General features: G+C 44.3%; 1 protein-coding gene across 1 annotated transcript in view; it reads right to left on the reverse strand.

Annotated features, from left to right (window-relative positions):
* LOC311099698 (3'-5' RNA helicase YTHDC2-like) overlaps window positions 1-10,314 on the reverse strand; it is a 30,734-nt gene extending 20,420 nt beyond the window's left edge. Inside the window, exons 1-10 of the mRNA XM_084140432.1 lie at window positions 10,205-10,314; window positions 9,420-9,591; window positions 9,226-9,316; window positions 8,820-9,016; window positions 8,443-8,645; window positions 5,397-5,563; window positions 5,195-5,297; window positions 831-987; window positions 456-563; window positions 200-354 (exon numbers count right to left, since the gene is read on the reverse strand). Coding sequence (XP_083996558.1) covers window positions 200-354; window positions 456-563; window positions 831-987; window positions 5,195-5,297; window positions 5,397-5,563; window positions 8,443-8,645; window positions 8,820-9,016; window positions 9,226-9,316; window positions 9,420-9,585 — 1,347 coding nt within the window. The 5' untranslated portion in view covers window positions 9,586-9,591; window positions 10,205-10,314. The remainder of the gene's footprint in view (window positions 1-199; window positions 355-455; window positions 564-830; window positions 988-5,194; window positions 5,298-5,396; window positions 5,564-8,442; window positions 8,646-8,819; window positions 9,017-9,225; window positions 9,317-9,419; window positions 9,592-10,204) is intronic.
* Window positions 10,315-22,461: the final 12,147 nt, after the last annotated feature.

Here is a 22,461-nt window from a genome sequence, read left to right on the forward strand (position 1 = left end):
TTGATGTCTTCACTATTATTCTACAATGTAAAATATTTTGACAATAAAGAAAAACCCTTGAATGAGTAGGTGTGTCCAAACTTTTGACTGGTAGTGTATCTAGATACACATCGAATCGTTTTGAAAGGGAAAGATGCATATCCCTAGAAAACACGGATATTGAGAAATAAGCATGGCCCATATCCACTGTTGTTCTCACCAGCTGGGTGAAGACACTGTCCCCTCCGTCGTCCAGCAGGTCGTTCTCCTGAAGGACACAGGAGGCCGAGGTGGTCTTCTCCCTCTTAGGCTCCTGGCGGGAGCCGCCCTCATGCACCTTACACCACTCTGTCAGAGACGTCTGCTGTTTTTCCTCTGCCAGGGACGACACACGCATACACTCGTTCAGTCTTGGAGACACTGGACATCAAAGTGGAAATCAAGCAAACAAGGAATGACAGATGGTTGGTATTTACCCCTCTGGATCGCCTTTTTGTATTTCATCATGTCTTTGTTTGAATAGCCTGTTGTCCTCAAGATGTCTTCCAGGAAAAGTTGCTTTACCTCAAATGGTCTTCCTTTGACTAGATAAAAGCAGAAAAATTGATAAATCCTTAATTTCCCATTTCATTAATTTCACTTAACAAATCAATGCTGGCAGGACCAGTCAAGACAAGCACTAGCCCCTTCCATACAGATGTCTTCCCCTGCAATTAGCTGGCTTTTGCAGGTAATGGTTTCACTGGTGAATCCCGGTCCCAATTTCAAATGAATAGATTAGGTGATTCTGTAGTGATTTCTGCACTCTCCTCTCTGGATGTGGCCTATCCAAACACATGGGGATTACTTACTGTGGATGACAGGACAGGAGCCAAAGTAGCGGAGGAACAGCTCCACGTCCAGGGCAGCGCTGGACAGGATGAGCTTCAGATTGGGCATCGTCTGGAGCATGTCCCTCATCTTGGTCAGCAGGAAGTCACTCAGGCCGTCCCGCTCGTGAACCTCATCCTGATTGGATAAGAGGCAGGAAGTACAGGCTTAACAGTATTAAGTCATGGATGTGCATTCATACAGCAGACCCAAAGATTTTTATAACTAACTCAAGATAGACCACAGCCTGTCGTTTCCAATGGGAGCAAATTAATCATAGTGGGCAGAACAAGCAAGGAGGTGGGCAGAGCCAAGCACAAACTAGCGAGATCCTATTGGCGTTTTCTAGCACATGTTTGCATATTTATGTTAGGGAACGCCTACTCTGTGAAGTGCGTGTGTGTGTGCAATAGCTAAATCCGCCCTTGCAGTCCTTCTAAACAACGCAATTTTTAAACATTTTGGTAAAGGGTAAAGTCTACAAAACATTCTGTTCGTAACAGATCTTAGTTTTGGGGAAATAAAACTATATTGAGATGAAAATGTTTTATCGATGAGAAAATTTGCAGAATGTCGGCCAAAATCCATCACGCTCCATCTTCTCCCACTGGACTTCCTCATCACCATATTTGGTGGTGAGTGGAAATGCCAACCGGATGCTTCAGATTTATACATCCGGTGAAACATCTGGCTCATTGTTCTATCTGTGGCAGACCTGACAACTTTGAATAATTGTTTATGAGTACCACTTCAGCGCGGCGGCAGCACCCCAGGCCCCCACGATGGTGTGCGTGCTACACCCACACTGCTCAAATCGTACGCAAATGCAATTTTTTTGGCCTAATAATGATGTTGGCAGAAGACTGCCTCAGTAGGAATGGTAGGCTATAGACTGTTACGGGTACTTGGTACTACTAGACCATGGTACTTGCCTTCGGAGCAGCAAGGTACTACCTTCAGGCTATGCTCAAACCCTATACCCCAACCTGAGTACTCTGTTCTGCCACCTCTGGTTTCTTGGCCCTCCCACCCCTATGGGAGGGCAGCTCCCATTCAGCCCAGTCCAAGCTCTTCTCTGCCCTGGCACCCCAATAGTGGAACCAGCCTCCCCCTGAAGCTAGGACAGCAGAGTCCCTGCCCATCATCCGAAAATATCTGAAACCCTACCTTTTCAATGAATATGTTAAATAATCCCAGAGCACCCACACCAAATAAAATTGTATTTCGTGAACTAACACTCGTACTTGACTTTCTTACCCCCTCCCTTACTAGCTCCGAATTTGCTGATACAGTGAGGGAAAAAAGTATTTGATCCCCTGCTGATTTTGTACGTTTGCCCACTGACAAAGACATGATCAGTCTATAATTTTAATGGTAGGTTTATTTGAACAGTGAGAGACAGAATAACAACAAAAAAATCCCAAAAACACATGTCAAAAATGTTATAAATTGATTTGCATTTTAATGAGGGAAATAAGTATTTGACCCCCTCTCAATCAGAAAGATTTCTGGCTCCCAGGTGTCTTTTATACAGGTAACGAGCTGAGATTAGGAGCACACTTTTAAAGGGAGTGCTCCTAATCTCAGTTTGTTACCTGTATAAAAGACACCTGTCCACAGAACCAATCAATCAATCAGATTCCAAACGCTCCACCATGGCCAAGACCAAAGAGCTCTCCAAGGATGTCAGGGACAAGATTGTAGACCTACGCAAGGCTGGAATGGGCTACATGACCATCGCCAAGCAGCTTGGTGAAAAGGTGACAACAGTTGGTGCGATTATTCGCAAATGGAAGAAACACAAAAGAACTGTCAATCTCCCTCGGCCTGGGGCTCCATGCAAGATCTCACCTCGTGGAGTTGCAATAATCATGAGAACGGTGAGGAATCAGCCCAGAACTACACGGGAGGATCTTGTCAATGATCTCAAGGCAGCTGGGACCATAGTCACCAAGAAAACAATTGGTAACACACTACGCCGTGAAGGACTGAAATCCTGCAGCGCCCGCAAGGTCCCCCTGCTCAAGAAAGCACATATACATGCCCGTCTGAAGTTTGCCAATGAACATCTGAATGATTCAGAGGAGAACTGGGTGAAAGTGTTGTGGTCAGATGAGACCAAAATCGAGCTCTTTGGCATCAACTCAACTCGCCGTGTTTGGAGGAGGAATGCTACCTATGACCCCAAGAACACCATCCCCACCGTCAAACATGGAGGTGGAAACATTATGCTTTAGGGGTGTTTTTCTGCTAAGGGGACAGGACAACTTCACTGCATCAAAGGGACGATGGACGGGGCCATGTACCGTCAAATCTTGGGTGAGAACCTCCTTCCCTCAGCCAGGGCATTGAAAATGGGTCGTGGATGGGTATTCCAGCATGACAATGACCCAAAACACACGGCCAAGGCAACAAAGGAGTGGCCTAGCCATTCTCCAGACCTTAATCCCATTGAAAATATGTGGAGGGAGCTGAAGGTTTGAGTTGCCAAACGTCAGCCTTGAAACCTTAATGACTTGGAGAAGATCTGCAAAGAGGAGTGGGACAAAATCCCTCCTGAGATGTGTGCAAACCTGGTGGCCAACTACAAGAAACGTCTGACCTCTGATTGCCAACAAGGGTTTTGCCACCAAGTACTAAGTCATGTTTTGCAGAGGGGTCAAATACTAATTTCCCCTCATTAAAATGCAAAATCAATTTATAACATTTTTGACATGCGTTTTTCTGGATTTGTTTGTTGTTATTCTGTCTCTCACTGCTCAAATAAACCTACCATTAAAATTATAGACTGATCATTTCTTTGTCAGTGGGCAAACGTACAAAATCAGCAGGGGATCAAATACTTTTTTCCCCTCACTGTAGCTACTTTGAGGAAAAATGTACTGACTGTGATAGGTGGTTGTCCCACCTATCCATTTTAAGATGAATGCACTCTGGACAAAAGCGTCTGCTAAATGACTAAATTGTAAATTAACTGGCTGATCTTCAGTAGCTAACTAGAAATACGTTTAAAATGTACAATCAGGGCTATCCCTAGGATTTTCTGATAAGGTGGTGCTGATGTAGGACTAAGGTCGGGAAGGGGCGAGGTCCGGAGGGGGTCAGTCAATTTCCACCTCAGGAAGTTGGAGCATTTTGTATTTTTGAAAAACGTGTTACTGCCATTTTCTGAAACCTAGAGTCTTAAATGATATCAAACATTGTAGCCAACACAGAAGTCGTGTTTAATCCTAAATTAAATTGTGGTGGTCTCAATGAAATTTAGGGGTAATGAATATAGTTTCAAGTTTTAATGCCACGTGCACAAGTACATTGAAATGCCTTTCTTGCAAGCTCTAAATTCTAATTCATGTCTTTATGTGGATAGAAAATGTAAACTGGCTTCTTAATTTTGCTTGGGGAGAAAATTATTTATTCAATTACTGGATGCATTGTAGTAGTCTAGCTTACTGTAGACTATTTGGAATATGAAACAACTGAACTAGGCCTATATGAGCTTGTTTCAGATCTCCATTCCTGACCAAACCATCTAGTTTGGTCTGACTACTAGGCTACCATTCATTCAGCATACCTTGTTGTCATTGGTGAACTGACTATTATCACATAATTAGCAGCCTACTGTTGACATACAGCTAGCTATATGAAGAGGAGATCAAGAACGGATTTATTAACATAGGCATACTAATCTTTAACAGTCTAACATAACTTTTGTGAAGGATGATATTAGCGGAACAGCTCTGTATGCCATGTCAGTTTCCATCCACACAGCAACGTGCACTGAACTACCGCAACACCGCAAATGTTTCCTTGTTCGTCAATGTGCGTGCGCCTACTACAGTTGTGGAGATCAAAGCATGTGCGGGCAAGAAAGTGTCCTCGCTTAATTGACTAAACGCTGTAGCTAACTACCTTTGACGTCATGTGCTTGACTAACACATACAATTTTGGAAAATGTATTTGGCAAACAGTTCGTTCTCCATTTTCCCTACCCTTTTTCCTAACACATCAGTCGTATCAACAGACGAAGAGGAGCGCTGCCATCCAGCCAGATCGAGGGAGGAAAATAGTACTACGACTATAGCGGCAGGCCGGAGCGGAGAGCTAGAGATTTCTTCTCTTTGCCCAAGACGTCTGATTGGCTCAGTTCCAACTTCAGACGGTTGAGTCAAAAACCACAATATGCCAACTAGAAGCCTATTTTTGCGTATTTTAGGTTAGTTGTTCGTACCAGTGTACTTTGACCTCAAATTGCGTGCATGGTATGCAAAATGCATGCTGGTTGACAGTTCTGCATACAGTCAAGGCAGTGAACTATAACAAAAGGGTAACAATAACTTGTACTCACCACAATGACATGAGTAACAGCGGACATTGTGGCGTCTCCGGCCATCAGTGTTCTCAGCAGGACTCCGCTGGTGCAAAAGGTCAGCAGAGTCTTAGGAGAAACCCTGAGGGGTCAACCAGAGTCATTAATTTCCGCACAGCAGCTCAGTCAAAGTAGACCTAGTTAGTGCCTCCCCTCCCTCCCTCCCTCTCTTCGCTCCTACCTGCTCTCCAGGCGGATCTGGTAGCCAATGGTCTGACCGATGCTCTCCCCTCTCTCCGCGGCAACCCGCTCCGCCACAGCGATGGCTGCCAGACGCCGGGGCTGCGTGCAGAAGATCCGACAGGGGATCCCATTTCGGCTGCAGTCATCCAGGAGGAACTGTGGGATCTGGAATGGCAAAACACTTCCCATTTAGTTTCTAGATGATCAGGAACTCTATTGACAAATGTAATACCTTTGTAGGCCATACAGTGCCTTCAGAAAGTATTCACACGCCTTGACTTTTCCCACATTGTTGTTACAGACGGAATTTAAAATGGATTAAATTTAGATTTAGTGTCACTGGCCTACACACAATACCCCATAATGTCAAAGTGGAATTATGTTTTTAGAAAAGAAAATTGTTTAATTAAAATGAAAAGCTGAAATGTCTTGAGTTAACAAGTATCCAATCCCTTTGTTATGGCAAGCCTAAATAAGTTCAGGAGTAAAAATGTGCTTAACAAGTCACATAAGTTGCATGGACTCACTCAGTGTCCAATAACAGTGTTTAACATGATTTTTTTAATGACTACCTCATATCTGTACCCCACACATACAATTATCTGTAAGGTCCCTAAGTCAAGCAGTGAATTTCAAACACAGATTCAACCACAAAGACCAGGGAGGTTTTCCAATGTCTCGCAAAGAAGGGCACCTATTGGTAGATAATAATAATAATAATAATAATAATAATAATAATAAGCCATTTAGCAGACGCTTTTATCCAAAGCGACTTACAGTCATGCGTGCATACATTTTTTTTTGTGTATGGGTGGTCCCGGGGATCGAACCCACTACCTTGGCGTTACAAGCGCCGTGCTCTACCAGCTGAGCTACTGAGAACCACAGATAACAATTAAATAAAGCAGACATTGAATATCCCTTTGAGCATGGTGAAGTTATTAATTACACTTTGTACGGTGTATCAATACACCCAATCACTACAAAGATACAGGCGTCCTTCCTAACTTAGTTGCCGGAGAGGAAGGAAACCGCTCAGGGATTTCACAATGAGGGCAATGGTGACATTAAAACAGTTACAGAGTTTAATGGCTGTGATAGGAGAAAACTGAGAATGGATCAACAACATTGTAGTTACTCCACAATGCTAACCTAAATGACAGAGTGAAAAGAAGGAAGCCTGTACAGAATACAACATTTTCCAAAACATGCAACCTGTTTGCAATAAGGCACTAAAATAATACTGCAAAAAATGTGGCAAAGAAATTAACTATATCCTGAATATAAAGCATTATGTTGTTTGGGGCAAATCCAGCAACACATCACTGAGTACCACTCTTTCAAGCATGATGGTGACTGCATCATGTTATGGGTATGCTCGTCACCGGCAAGGACTAGGGTGTTTTTAGGATAAAAAGAAACGGAAGAGCTAAGCACAGGCAAAATCCTAGAGGAAAACCTGGTTCAGTCTGCTTTCCAACACACACTGGGAGATAAATTCACCTTTCAGCAGGACAATAACCTAAAACACAAGGCCAAATTTACACTGGAGTTGCTTACCAAGATGACATTGAACACTTGAAAATCTATGGCAAGACTTGAAAATGTCTGTCTAGCAACAACCAACTTGACAGAGCTTGAAGAATTTTAAACATAATAAAAATGTGCAAATATTGTACAATCCAGACTTACCCAGAAAGACTCACAGAAGTAAATCGCTGTGAAAGGTATTGACTCAGGGGTGTGCCCATTATTCTTTTGAAAATTCTTCAAGCTCTGTCAAATTAGTTGTTGATCATTGCTAGATTTTCAGGTCTTGCCATAGATTTTCAATTAGATTTAAGTCAAAACTGTAACTCGGCCACTCAGGAACATTCACGATCTTCTTGGTAAGCAACTCCAGTGTAGATTTGTCATTGTGTTTTAGGTTATTGTCCTGTTGTAAGGTGAATGTATCTCCCAGTGTCTGGTGAATAGCAGAATGAACCAGGTTTTCCTCTAGGATTTTGCCTGTGCTTAGCTCCATTCCGCTTCTTTTTTATCCTGAAAAGCTCCCCAGTCCTTAACGATTACAAGCATACCCATAACATGATGCAGCCACCACTATGCTTGAAAATATGGAGAGTGGTACTCAGCAAAGCGTTGTATTGGATTTGCCCCAAACATAACACTTTTCATTCAGGACAAAAAGTGAACTGCTTTTCCAATGTTTTTTTGCAGTATTACTTTAGTGCCTTGTTGTAACCAGGATACATGCTTTGGAATATGTTTTGTTCTGTACCGGCTTCCCTCTGTTTCAATTAGGTTAGTATTGTGGAGTAACTACAATGTCCTCAGTTTTTTCCTATCACAGCCATTAAACTCAGTAACTTTTAAAGTCATTATTTGCCTCATGGTGAAATCCCTGAGCGGTTTCCTTCCTCTCCGGCAACTGAGTTAGGAAGGACGCCTGTATCTTTGTAGTGACTGGGTGTATTGATACACCATCCAAAGTGTAATTAATAACTTCACCGTGATCAAAGGGACATTCAATGCCAGTTATATATTTTTTTACCCATCTACCAATAGGTGCCCTTCTTTGCGAGGCACTGAAAAACCTCCTTGGTCTTTGTGGTTGAATCTGTTTTTGAAATCTACTGCTCGACTGAGGGACCTTACAGATAATTGTATGTGTGGGGTACAGAGATGAGGTAGTCATTCAAAAATCATGTTAAACACTATTATTTCTAACAGAATGAGTCCATGCAACTGATGGTGAATTGTTAAGCACATTTTTACTCCTGAACTTATTTTTGCTTACCATAACAAAGGGGTTGAATACTTATTGACTCAAGACATTTCAGCTTTTCATTTTTAATTAATTTGTTTAAAAAAACTGAAAACATAACTCCACATTGACATTATGGGGTATTGTGTGGAGGCCAGTGACACAAAATCTAGATCAATTTTAAGTTCAGGCACAACAAAATGTGGAAAAACTCCAGGGGTGTGAATACTTAAGGCACTGTATGTGGACAGCGATGTAAAATGTTTCTCCCCCTCACCTGTGTAGTTTTCCCCGAGCCGGTCTCCCCCACCACTAGGACCACACGGTTGTCTTTGATGACCTGGACGATCTCCTCCTGGCGCTCGTACACAGGAAGCGAGCGGCGGAAGAAGTCCAGTTCAGATGGGCCCCTCCTCTGGGGCACCTGGGGGATGCCGTTGTTGAGCCGCCCGCTGGTCCTGTTCTTGTCACGGCTGCTCTCTGGTGGAGAAAAAGAGGGGCAGAGGAATGTTAAAACTTTGTATTGTCAATTCATTATTTTAACAGATTGATCATTTATTCATCCATCAGTACATTGTTATTAAAAACAAAAGTTGACAAGGTCTCCCATTGACATCAATGCATTATTAACCCTGAAATGTAACTGCCAATCACCAGCCTCAATAGCCACAGACAAGCCCCTCTCAGTGCGAGGAAGTAGGTCTGTGCGCTCCTTGTTGGTGATGGGGAACCTCTGCAGCAGGCTGCGCACCACGTGCTTGGAATTATGGGAAAGGTTGAAAGTCATGATGGACTGGGCCGTCTCCGAGCCATCCTTCTTTCTGATAGTGAGGGTCCGGCTTGATCCTTTTCTGAAAATGAATGAATTAAGGCTGTTAGACTTGAAGCACAGCATGCTTTAGTAAACCTGATGGATGCTTTTAGGGCGTTACACTTACGGTACAATATCGGGGAGGGATACACAAACTTTTCTATTCAAGTTCCGCTTTCAAACGGGAGTATCCGAGGTTGACCTAAAGACTATGGGCTCTGACCCCTGATGTCAATTTGGATAGCTCACCCTCTGCTTTTAGAGATATATCCCAGGGACTGTGCAAAGCGATGGATGAAGGCCCTCTCAGTACTAGACAGGGAGGAAGGAAACTCCATTTCTGTAAAATCAAAAAAACTAATGTAGTATACTACATCACATAATCCAAATTTCTCCATGAAGCACCACTTCATAGCATGAGTAGAATGACAATTTCCTGTTACCTTTTTGTTCACTGTACTGAAATCTCTCAAGGGAGATGTTCACAGCAATCTTAACTTCTTCGTCGATGCGTATGTCTTTCAGCCCTTTGCCCCTGGGCCCCCCACCACCAGAGTGTTTTGATTGGCCCATGGCAGGCTTGGTTGAGGCATTACTAGGACGTGACATGATGCACTGTAGAACACAAGAGTTCATCAAATGTAGCTAGCTAATGAGCAACCAACTATACGTTGCAATCTCCCTAGATGACGGTCACATTTTAGTTACTTGAGACAAAGGGTTGAGCTAATATGCAAGTGGCCAGATGCTGACAAAGACTCAATGTTAGCTACTTCTTACTGACTCTCCTCTACCTAACGTTAGTTATTCATAAACTCGGACATAACTTTGCTAGCAAAAAGTTAGCTAGCACCTGAGGCTGAGCTTCTGTGAGCCATAAATTACTTTTAGCAAACCTTTTAGTAAAATTCTAATTATGCCATTTGTGATGATGTTGTTAGCCACCTCAACTAACTCGTTAGTAACTCAGAAACATAGCTAGCTAGCTCCTATCTGCAAGCATAAACTAGCTGTCTAGTTCGCAAACCCGGTACGGGTAGCTAGCTATCGTTAGCCAGGTTGCTAGCTAGCTAGCGGAGTTTAGCTAGCTAACGTTAACTAGCTAGCATAACTACAGAGATATAGAAAACGTGTCATTGAACTGTATCCATCCTTGAGTTAATTATACATGCATGTCATATATACAATGTTTCACATGTAGCTAGGTAACGTTTTAGCTAGCTAATACCTATGTCAGATCCCGCTCGTGCGCCTCTGTTCGTCTAATCCAGTAGTTTGTAACCAGCCGACCGATTTAATGAGATTCAGATCAATCACACAGCCACTGCTAAGGTGCATAGTCAGAGATGGGAAACTTGATTGGAATCGTATTAACGCCCAATGTGTGCGTTGCCCATGTTACGTCAATGTGCCACGTGGTGCATTCTAGGCGATTCAGGGACAAGGAGAGCTCTCCTTCAAGAAGTGAATGGGAGTCAATGGGCGCTAGCTCAAAAAACTAACATTAGCATGAATTTCATCAAGAAGAAGTACAACATTACGAATATTTTCCGAGATGTTAATTAATTAACTTGCTATCTGTAATATTGTATAGCTTTGGAATCGTGACATTACGTACTTTGTAGGAAAATAGGCACGTTTCTCGACTCATACCCTGACTTTGAGAAGGGACCACGTCACGCAGCATGACAACGTGAACGCGATTGGTCGAAAGTCTGCTGGGTGGGGTTTTATAAATTCCTCCATTTATTGCCCAATGGATTTCCTATTCCCTCCTTTCTCTAATAATTCTGGCATATTCCACCACAGTATGAGTCATAATACACATACAACCTAGCGATCGAAATGGTTCCAATCGTTTTTTCACCATTCATTTTTCCCATAGGGGATTTTAGAACCACTTAAAATAAGGTCTGTGTTTCGTGTAAGCTTACACTGGTATGACGTTTTGAGAACTGTGTAAATCCTGTCCTGTGTGGCTCAGTTGGTAGAGCATTGCACTTGCAACGCCAGGGTTGTGGGTTATATTCCCACGGGGGGGCAGTATGAATCAATAAGAAAATGTATGCACTCACTACTGTAAGTCACTCTGGATAAGAGCTTCTGCTAAATGACTAAAATTTTTAATTATAAACTGGGTGGTTTGAGCCCTGAATTCTGATTGGCTGAAAGCCATGGTATATCAGACCCTATACCACGGGTGTGACAAAACATGTAGTTTTAATGCTCTAATTACGTTGGTAACCAGTTTATAATAGCAATAAGGCTCCTCTGGGGTTTGTGATATATGGCCAATATACCACGGCTAAGGGCTGTGTCAAGGCACTCCGCGTTGCGTCGTACATAAGAACAGCCCTTAGCCGTGGTATATTGGCCATATACCACACCACCTCGGGCCTTATTGCTTAAATGTATCTCTCTCAGACAAAGTAACTTTTATCAATATGTTTGCCTCTATTTACCCCCCAAATATGAAATGCTAAATAGCCACCAATGTGGCTATCATACAGAATTACACATCCTGTCGCAAGCATTGACGTCATCACTCAAGGCAGTGTTGATGGTGCTTTGAAGACAACTGGGAACTCTGAATAATACGAGGTGAAATCATGACGTCAGTAATCTTCAGGTCGGAAAGTCAGAGCTCTAGAAAGAGGCCCGAGTTCCCAAGTTGAATTCCGAGTTAGATTACCATTCAAAAATATTTCTTTTCAGAGTTCCCAGTTGTCTTGAACGCACTAAAGTCGGAAGTCAGAGATTTCCCAGTTCCCAGTTCCCAGTTCCCAGTTCCCAGTTGTTTTGAATGAGGCGTGAGTACCAAAGTATGAGTCAAAATACCAATAAAGCCCGGAAATGGTTCCAATCGTTTTTCCACCATTCATTTTTCTGTAGGGGATTTTAGAACTACTTAATATAAGGTCAGTGTTTTGTGTAGGCGTACCCTTGGTTCCAATCGTTTTTCCACCATTCATTTTTCTGTAGGGGATTTTAGAACTACTTAATATAAGGTCAGTGTTTTGTGTAGGCGTACCCTTGCGTGACGTTTTGATAACCGCGCAAATCTATCTCGGACAAGGTAACTTTTATCAATATATTCGCCTGTAATTACCCCCCAAAAATGAAATACTAATTAGCCGCTAATGTGGCTATCATATGTAACCGGTGTGAAATGGCTAGCTAGTTAGCGGTGCGCACTAGTAGCATTTCAATCGGTGACGTCACTCGCTCTGAGACCTTGAAGTAGTTGTTTCCCTTGCTCTGCAAGGGCCGCGGCTTTTGTGGAGCGACGGGTAACGGTGCATCGAGGGTGACTGTTGTTGATGTGTGCAGAGGGTCCCTGGTTCAAGCCCAGGTAGGGGCGAGGAGAGGGACGGAAGCAACACTGTTACATTGGTGCGAGGGACAGGAACAGGCCGGACCGGGCTGGCGACGCGCACCACTGGCTTGGTGCGAGGGGCAGGAACAGGCCGGGCCGGGCTGGCGACGCGCACCACTGGCTTGGTGCGAGGAGCAGGAACGGGCCGGGCCGGGCTGCGAAGGCGGACTGGAGGTCTGGAGCGGAGAGCTGGCACAACCCGTCCTGGCTGGCTACCCACTTTCGCACTACACGTGCGGGGCGCTGGCACAGGACGCACTGGGCTGTGCACGCGTACTGGCGATATAGTACGTAGAACCGGCGCAGGATATGCGGGACCGAGGAGGCGTACTGGAGACCAGGAGCGTTGAGCCGGCACACCCCGTCCTGGCTGGATGCCCATCTTCGCACGGCACGTGCGTGGTGCTAGCACAGGACGTACAGGGCTGTGCCGGCACACTGGCGACACAGTACGTAGCTCCGCATAACACGGAGCCTGCCCAGTCACACGCCTCCTCGCGTGAGTACGGGGAGTTGGCTCTGCTCTAACACTAGGCTCCGCCAACCACCCTTTTAGCCCCCCCAAAAAAAATTATTGGGGCTGTCTCTCGGGCTTCTTCTTCGGCCGGCGCCTTCTGCGTTGCCGCTGCTCCTCTCTATACCGCGCCTCCACTGTCTCCTCCCAAGGACGGCGATCCATCCCGGCCTGAATCTCCTCCCATGTCTAGGAACCCTTTCCTTCCAGGATGGGGTGTGGGATCTTCTGTCACGTTCGTTCATTGACGGGTCAGACCAAGGCGCAGCGTGATATGCATACATGTTTATTAATTGAATAAACACAACGACAAAACAATAAACTAACGACACGTGACGTCCTAAGGTACACACAACAAACCTCACACGGAACAAGATCCCACAACTTAACGAGTGCCAATAGGCTGACTAAGTATGATCCCCAATCAGAGACAACGAGTGACAGCTGCCTTTGATTGGGAACCACACCGGCCAACATAGAACTACACATCTAGATCACAACATAGACCTACACCACATAGAAAATACACACCCTGACTCAACAAATAAGAGTCCCCAGAGTCAGGGCGTGACAGCTAGCGTTTGTGTGCATATACAGTACCAGTCAAAGGTTTGGACACACCTACTCATTCAATGGTTTTTCTTTATTTGAATTTTTTTTACATTGTAGAATAACATTGAGGACATCAAAAATGATGAAATAACACATATGGAATCATGTAGTAACCAAAAAAGTATTGAACAAATCAAAATATATTTGAGATTTGAGATTCTTCAAATAGCCACCCTTTGCCTTGATGACAGCATTGCACACTCTTGGCATTCTCTCAACCAGCTTCACCTGGAATGCTTTTCCAACAGTCTTGAAGGAGTTCCCACATATGCTGACCACTTGTTGGCTGCTTTTCCTTCACTCCGCCATCCGACTCATCCCAAACCATCTCAATTGGGTTGAGGTCGGGGGATTGTGGAGGCCAGGTCATCTGATGCAGCACTCCATCACTCTCCTTCTTGGTCAAATAGCCCTTACACAGCCTGGAGGTGTGTTGGGTCATTGTCCTGTTGAAAAACAAATGATAGTCCCACTAAGCGCAAACCAGATGGGATGGCGTATCGCTGCAGAATGCTGTGGTAGCCATGCTGGTTAAGTGTGCCTTGAATTCTAAATAAATCACAGACAGTGTCACCAGCAAAGCACCCCCACACCATAACACCTCCTCCTCCATTCTTTACGGTGGGAACTACACATGCAGAGATCATCCGTTCACCCACACCGCGTCTCACAAAGACACAGCGGTTTGAACCAAAAATCTCAAATTTGGAATTTCCATTGCTCGTGTTTCTTGGCCCAAGCAGGTCTCTTCTTATTATTGGTGTCCTTTAGTAGTGGTTTCTTTGCAGCAATTCGACCATGAAGGCCTGATTCACACAGTCCCCTCTGAACAGTTGATGTTGAGATGTGTCTGTTACTTGAACTCTGTGAAGCATTTATTTGGGCTGCAAGTTCTGAGGCTGGTAACTCTAATGAACTTATCCTCTGCAGCAGAGGTAACTCAGGTCTTCCACTCCTGTGGCGGTCCTCATGAGAGCCAGTTTCATCATAGCGCTTGATGGTTTTTGCGAATGCACTTGAAGAAACTTTCAAAGATCTTGAAATGTTCCGTAATGACTGACCTTCATGTCTTAAAGTAATGATGGACTTTTACCAAATAGGGCTATCGTCTGTATACCCCCCCCCCCCCCCCCCCCAAACACCTTGTCACAACACAACTGATTGGCACAAAAACATTAAGAAGGAAAGAAATTCCACAAATTAACTTTCAAGAAGGCACACCTGTTAATTGAAATGCATTCCAGGTGACTACCTCATGAAGCTGGTTGAGAGAATGCCAAGAGTGTGCAAAGCTGTCACAAGGCAAAGGGTGGCTATTTGAAGAATCTAAAATATAAAATATATTTTGATTTGTTCAACACTTTTCTGGTTACTACATGATTCCATATGTGTTATTTCATAGTTTTGATGTCTTCACCATTATTCTACAATGTAGAAAATAGTAAAAATAAAGAAAAACCCTGGAATGAGTAGGTGTGTCCAAACTTTTGACTGGTACTGTAAATAAGGTCCCACAGTTGACAGTGCATGTCAGAGCAAAAACAAAGCCATGAGGCCGAAGGACTTGTGTGTAGAGCTCCGAGACAGGATTGTGTTGAGGCACAGATCTGGGGAAGGGTACAAAAAAATTTCTGCAGCATTGAAGGTCCCCAAGAACACAGTGGCCTCCATCATTCTTAAATGGAAGAAGTTTGGAACCACTCTTCCTAGAGCTGGCCTCCCGGCCAAACTGAGCAATCGGGGGAGAAGGGCCTTGGTCCGGGAGGTGACCAGAACCCGATGGTCACTCTGACAGAACTCCAGAGTCCTCTGTGGAGATGGGAGAACCTTCCAGAAGGACAACCATCTCTGCAACACTCCACCAATTAGGCCTTTATGGTAGAGTGGCCAGACAGTAGCCACTCGTCAGTAAAAGGCACATGACAGCCCTCTTGGAGTTTGCCAAAAGGCACCTAAAGACTCTCAGACCATGAGAAACAAGATTATCTGGTCTGATGAAACCAAGGTTGAACTCTTTTGCCTGAATGCCAAGCGTCACGTCTGGAGGAAACCTGGCACCATCCCTACTGTGAAGCATGGTGGTGGCAGTATCATGCTGTGGGGATGTTTTTCAGCGGCAGGGACTAGGAGACTAGTCAGGATCGAGGGAAAGATGAACGGAGAGAACCTTGATGAAAACCTGCTCCAGAGCGCTCAGGATCTCAGACTGGGTCAAAGGTTCACCATGGAACAGGACAATGACCCTAAGCACACAGCCAAGACAACGCAGGAGTGGCTTCGGAAAACAAATCTCTGAATGTCCTTGAGTGGCCCAGCCAGAGCCCGGACTTGAACCCGATCGAACATCTCTGGAGAGACCTGAAAATAGCTGTGCAGCGACGCTCCCCATCCAACCTGACAGAGCTTGAGAGGATCTGCGGAGAAGAATGGGAGAAACTCCCCAAATACAGGTCTGCCAAGCTTGTAGCGTCATACCCAAGAAGACTCAAGGCTGTAATCGCTGCCAAAGGTGCTTCAACAAAGTACTGATGAAAGGGTTTGAATACTTATGTAAATGTGATATCCGCATTGTTCTTAACCGCTAGGCTACCTGCCATCCTCATTTGATTTGAATAATATTTTTTGTTATTCATTGAAACCAATAAATCTGTGAAGACGTCTGGGGTTATTTAATATACTCTTTGAAGAGGTAGGGTTTCAGATGTTTTCAGAAGATGGGCAGGGACTCTGCTGTCCTAGCTTCGGGGGGAAGCTGGTTCCACCATTGGGGTGCCAGGACAAAGAAGAGCTTTGACTGGGCTGAGCGGGAGCTGCCCTCCCTTAGGATGCTACCATGATTACAGATAATCCTGAATGAATGGTGAGTGATGATGAGTGAGAAAGTTAGACGCACAAATATCATATCTCCCCAAAAATGCTAACCTCCCCTGTTATTGTAATGGTGAGAGGTTAGCATGTCTTGGGGGTATTATATTCTTATTTACAATAAAAGTAACTCCAAAATGACACAATACATTATTTACCATTTATTTATATTGGGAACAAAATAATCTGAAAAAAACAAAACAAACAGCAAATGCATCTAACAAATTTGTAGAGCCACAAGTTTGATGTAGTCATTGCGTGTTATGAATATGGTACCAAATACCTAACTTTTTACTACTTTAATACAACTGAATTTGTCCCAATACTTTTGGTCCCCTAAAATGGGGGACTATGTACAAAAAGCGGCATAATTTCTAAACGGTTCACCAGATATGGATGAAAATACCCTCACATTAAAGCTGATGGCACTTAAACGTCATAGTATCATTTAAAATCCAAAGTGCTGGAGTATAGAGCCAAAACAAAACATGTGTCACTGTCCCAATACTTTTGGAGCTCATTGGGGGAGGGGGAGAGCAGTCTTGGTTGAGGGACCTTCAAGCCTGACTGGTTAGGGTCAAGAAGATAATTCTGAGAGAGATAGCGAGAGAGTTGGTCAGAGACAGCACGCTGAAGTGTTTTGGAAAGAAAAGAAAGAAGGGATACCGGTCTGTCGTTTTTGAAGTCAGAGGGGATGCAGCCAGTGGTCAGGAATGAGTTGATGAGGAAAGTGAGGAATGGGAGGAGGTCTCCAGAGATGGTCTGGAGAAGGGAGGAGGGGATAGGGCCGGACCTCACTAGTCGCAGGATTTAATCTGGAGAGAGAAGGGAGAAAGGGGTCAAGGCGTAGGGTAGTTTTTGTGTGTGGGACCACTGGACTCAATAGGCTGAGTGAATGAGGAGCGAACGTCATCAACCTTCTTTTCAAAGTGGTTGACAAAGTCGTCCGCAGAGAGGGAGGAGGGAGGGGGTGGAGGATTAAGGAGGGAGGAGAAGGTGGAAGAGTTTCCTAGGGTTAAAGGCAGAAGCTGGAGTGATAGAAAGTGGTCGTCAGAAGTTTTAAAATGTAAGTTGACCTATAATCCGTCTATCTGCATATTTCAAGACATGGCATATGGGGGTGTGGTGAGATACCCAATGGGTTGGACAATATTATTTTCGTCACTTATATTGAAGAAGTTATTACTTAAATACTGGAAGTCAAATGACACTCCAACGTTGAGAATGGAAGAATCAATTGCTTTATTTTTTAAATATATAAACAAAATCTGTCTACAGACAGAAACATAACACAATTTGAAGTCAAATGGGGTAGAGTCTTACAAGTATTAGAAACAACATTTGTCACGCTCGTTATAAACAGCGGACCAAGGCGCAGCGTGATATGCGTACAGTGGGGAAAAAAAGTATTTAGTCAGCCACCAATTGTGCAAGTTCTCCCACTTAAAAAGATGAGAGAGGCCTGTAATTTTCATCATAGGTACACGTCAACTATGACAGACAAAATAAGAAAAAAAATCCAGAAAATCACATTGTAGGATTTTTAATGAATTTATTTGCAAATTATGGTGGAAAATAAGTATTTGGTCAATAACAAAAGTTTCTCAATACTTTGTTATATACCCTTTGTTGGCAATGACACAGGTCAAATGTTTTCTGTAAGTCTTCACAAGGTTTTCACACACTGTTGCTGGTATTTTGGCCCATTCCTCCATGCAGATCTCCTCTAGAACAGTGATGTTTTGGGGCTGTCGCTGGGCAACACAGAATTTCAACTCCCTCCAAAGATTTTCTATGGGGTTGAGATCTGGAGACTGGCTAGGCCACTCCAGGACCTTGAAATGCTTCTTACGAAGCCACTCCTTCGTTGCCCGGGCGGTGTGTTTGGTATCATTGTCATGCTGAAAGACCCAGCCACGTTTCATCTTCAATGCCCTTGCTGATGGAAGGAGGTTTTCACTCAAAATCTCACGATACATGGCCCCATTCATTCTTTCCTTTACACGGATCAGTCGTCCTGGTCCCTTTGCAGAAAAACAGCCCCAAAGCATGATGTTTCCACCCCCATGCTTCACAGTAGGTATGGTGTTCTTTGGATGCAACTCAGCATTCTTTGTCCTCCAAACACGACAGGTTGAGTTTTTACCAAAAAGTTCTATTTTGGTTTCATCTGACCATATGACATTCTCCCAATCCTCTTCTGGATCATCCAAATGCACTCTAGCAAACTTTAGACAGGCCTGGACAGCAGGCTTAAGCAGGGGGGCACGTCTGGCACTGCAGGATTTGAGTCCCTGGCGGCGTAGTGTGTTACTGATGGTAGGCTTTGTTACTTTGGTCCCAGCTCTCTGCAGGTCATTCACTAGGTCCCCCCTTGTGATCATTTTTACCCCACGGGGTGAGATCTTGCGTGGAGCCCCAGATCGAGGGAGATTATCAGTGGTCTTGTATGTCTTCCATTTCCTAATAATTGCTCCCACAGTTGATTTCTTCAAACCAAGCTGCTTACCTATTGCAGATTCAGTCTTCCCAGCCTGGTGCAGGTCTACAATTTTGTTTCTGGTGTCCTTTGACAGCTCTTTGGTCTTGGCCATAGTGGAGTTTGGAGTGTGACTGTTTGAGGTTGTGGACAGGTGTCTTTTATACTGATAACAAGTTCAAACAGGTGCCATTAATACAGGTAACGAGTGGAGGACAGAGGAGCCTCTTAAAGAAGAAGTTACAGGTCTGTGAGAGCCAGAAATCTTGCTTGTTTGTAGGTGACCAAATACTTATTTTCCACCATAATTTGCAAATAAATTCATTAAAAATCCTACAATGTGATTTTCTGAAAAAGAAATTCTCAATTTGTCTGTCATAGTTGACGTGTACCTATGATGAAATTTACAGGCCTCTCTCATCTTTTTAAGTGGGAGAACTTGCACAATTGGTGGCTGACTAAATACTTTTTTTCCCCACTGTACATCTTTTATTAAGTACACACACGAACAAAACAACAAACCAAACGATACGTGAAGTCCTAGGTTATACACCAAAACAAACCTTACGGAACAAGATCCCACAAATATCTAGTGCCAACAGGCTGCCTAAGTATGGTTCCCAATCAGAGACAACGAGAATCAGCTGCCTCTGATTGGGAACCACCCTGGCCAACATAGATCTACACGAACTAGATCATGACATAGAAAATGACACATAGAAAATTCACACCCTGGCTCAACATATAAGAGTCCCCAGAGCCAGGGCGTGACAGTACCCTCCCCCCAATGGCGCGGACTGCGACCGCGCCAACCAAACACAAGAGGGTAGGGGCCGGGTGGGCATTCCACCTCGGAGGCGGATCCGGCTCCGGGCGTGACCACCACTCTCTCTCTACCCCCCCGTAGCGCCCCTGGTCTGGTCTGGCCCCGCTGGCCGGAGCTGGACTGGACATCGGTGGAGCGGATTGCTTTGACTCCGGTGTGGAGCAGCTGACCGGTGCCGGACCAGGCACCGGTGGAACAGGCACGGACCGTGCCGGACTGACGACGCGCACCACTGGCTTGGTGCGGGGAGCAGGAATGGGCCGGACCGGGGGAACACTAAATTAGAAGGGTTGCAGCCAAGGGGTGGGGAGCGTCTGTAAAGCCTACAAGGAGAGAGGCAGGGCCCGCCTTACTTGAAATAGAAGGTAAAACTTTCCGGACTTTGTTTATGTTTTGTTCGCTGGAGACATTCATAACTAACGGCGCCGTCCTCTCTTTCTGCAGATCAACTCGGCAGAACCATCTTAGTTTTGGCTATGTTTTGGCCGCTGAGAAAACAGGGGAGACTGAAGTACTAACCGTAATTGCTAATTGCATAGCACAGGGGAAGAGCACACCTCCCGCTCCTAATTGCTGATTGCGTAGGAGAAGCCACTCCCCCTCCAAATCTTGCCACAGATTACGAAAACAACAACAGGAGCTGAGCAAAGGCAGAGTAGAGCAGTGGCGATTTCAGCATGTAAATCTTGGTGGGGCAAACTCCCCAAAATGTTGTGGGGATGCATGCCAGCAAAGCCACTACACAACACAACACTAAACAATATATTAATTGCACTATAACGGTGATAAACAGTGATAAACGGTGCCCACGAACTGTTTGGGCCTCCATAAAGCTGTCCCAACAGCAGTCCCAACACCTTACCACTGCTACACCTGGCTATCAGCTGAGCCTTGTCTGGCAGCGAAACAGTTCATTCAGCCTCATTTACTGCCTTTTTAAAAAGCATAGCTGATATGGCTGACTTGCTTAAACAGATGTGGTTTCTACTGACAATTGAGATGTACAAACTATGGCATAAGGGGACGACGAGCGGATAAGAGGCAATCCGTAATTTCGATTAAGACATTAATGAGCGAGCTAGGACAGACGTAGTCAATATACATTTTTGTTCAGCACTTTTGAAACGTACAGCGACAGAATTCAGAACATGGGCCGTTCTTACAGTATTCTCCCTGTACACTAAGTCAGAACCGTAGGATAAATAAAGGGGCATATAAGCAGACAATGAAAGCTCTTACAATATCCGATGATGACATTTCTCTAAAACAGGCTATAGGCTACATGTGCACCACCAAGTCAGAACAGTAGGCTAAATGATGAGGGGAAAATTGACCAAATTATTAGGGTGAGGCACATGGGCTACTAACAGCTTACTACACAACATACACCTAGTATTACTTTCTTAGCTACAGTATACATATCTCACTGGCATTTTACATCATTTATACAGCAGCATACAAGACACTTTTTGACTCACCTTGTTGTGCTGTGCTCACTTGAACAGGAAGGTGTCGCGGCGGTCCTTCGTGGGCAAATTTAGTCATCAAACTTTGTCATCAAAGTCTGACGTTCTCTGGATTTGTGGTGTTTTCAAGACAACTGGGAACTCAGAAAAAAACAAGGTCGAATCATGATGACGTCAGTGATCTTCAAGTCGGCGCTCTAGAAAGAGGCCCGAGTTCCCGACTTGCAATTCCGAGTTGGATGACCGTTCAAAATGTATTTTCCCAGTCGGAGCTCGTTTGTTTCTGAGTTCCCAGTTGTCTTGAAATCACTGAAGTCTGAGATTTCCCAGTTCCAAGTTTCCAGTTGTTTTGAGTGCGGCAGAAGTCATGCTGGATTGACAGCATGGCCAATGTTGAATGTTTATCCTTTTAAGCTTGGAAAAGAGACCCTTAAACATTTAAGTCATTTAGCAGACACTCTTATCCAGAGCGACTTACAGTTAGTGAGTGCATACATTTTTTCATACTGGCACCCTGTGGGAAATGAACTCACAACCCTGGCGTTGCAAGCGCCATGCTCTACCAACTGAGCTACACGGGGCCAGACTTAAACCCAGACTTTGACCACACACCCACTCCACTGAATAGCAGGCTGATTCCTTCCAAACCACTCATTGTTGAATTTGCGTTTTCCAACTTGTTGTTTAATGTTTATGTCTAGTGGCCGATGATTGAAAAGGATTTGCCAGTAGATTGTCGACTTGATTCATGATGATGACTGCTAGCTTGATAGCTAATATTTAGAAAGTATGATGTTGACATGATCAGTCCAATCAAAGCTACTGTAGATATAATGTGATTTGACGTAATTCTATCTGTGGCCAATGACCTTGAGTCTTCTTGGATGGGCACTTCTAATGTAACTCTATGGCAGCACCCAAGGGGCTTGAATTTTCGAGCTCTACCCGTAGATTTTGCGGCAACGTAGTGACACCATGAGTGACAGAACACTGAGCCAATCACAGCGCAACTAGAGAACATTACTAACTCCTCCGCTCCGTATTGTCCGCTGGCTGCTCCACCACCACAGAAAGCACGGAGCTAGGCTGAAACACCTGCATTTTGGAGCTGCCTTATTTTTTTTACATTATTTGCAAACTGATATGTGACACATATTAATGCAGGAATAACATGAAAAACAGGCAATTTGTTTTTTTATATATTATACACTACCGGTTAAAAGTTTTAGAACACCAACTCATTCAAGGGTTTTTCTTAATTTTTACTATTTACATTGTAGAATAATAGTGAAGACATCAAAACTATGAAATAACACATATGGAATCATGTAGTAACCAAAAAAGTGT

This window comes from Coregonus lavaretus (assembly GCF_964263955.1).
Source record: "Coregonus lavaretus genome assembly, chromosome: 24".
NCBI classification, from domain to species: Eukaryota; Metazoa; Chordata; class Actinopteri; order Salmoniformes; family Salmonidae; genus Coregonus; species Coregonus lavaretus.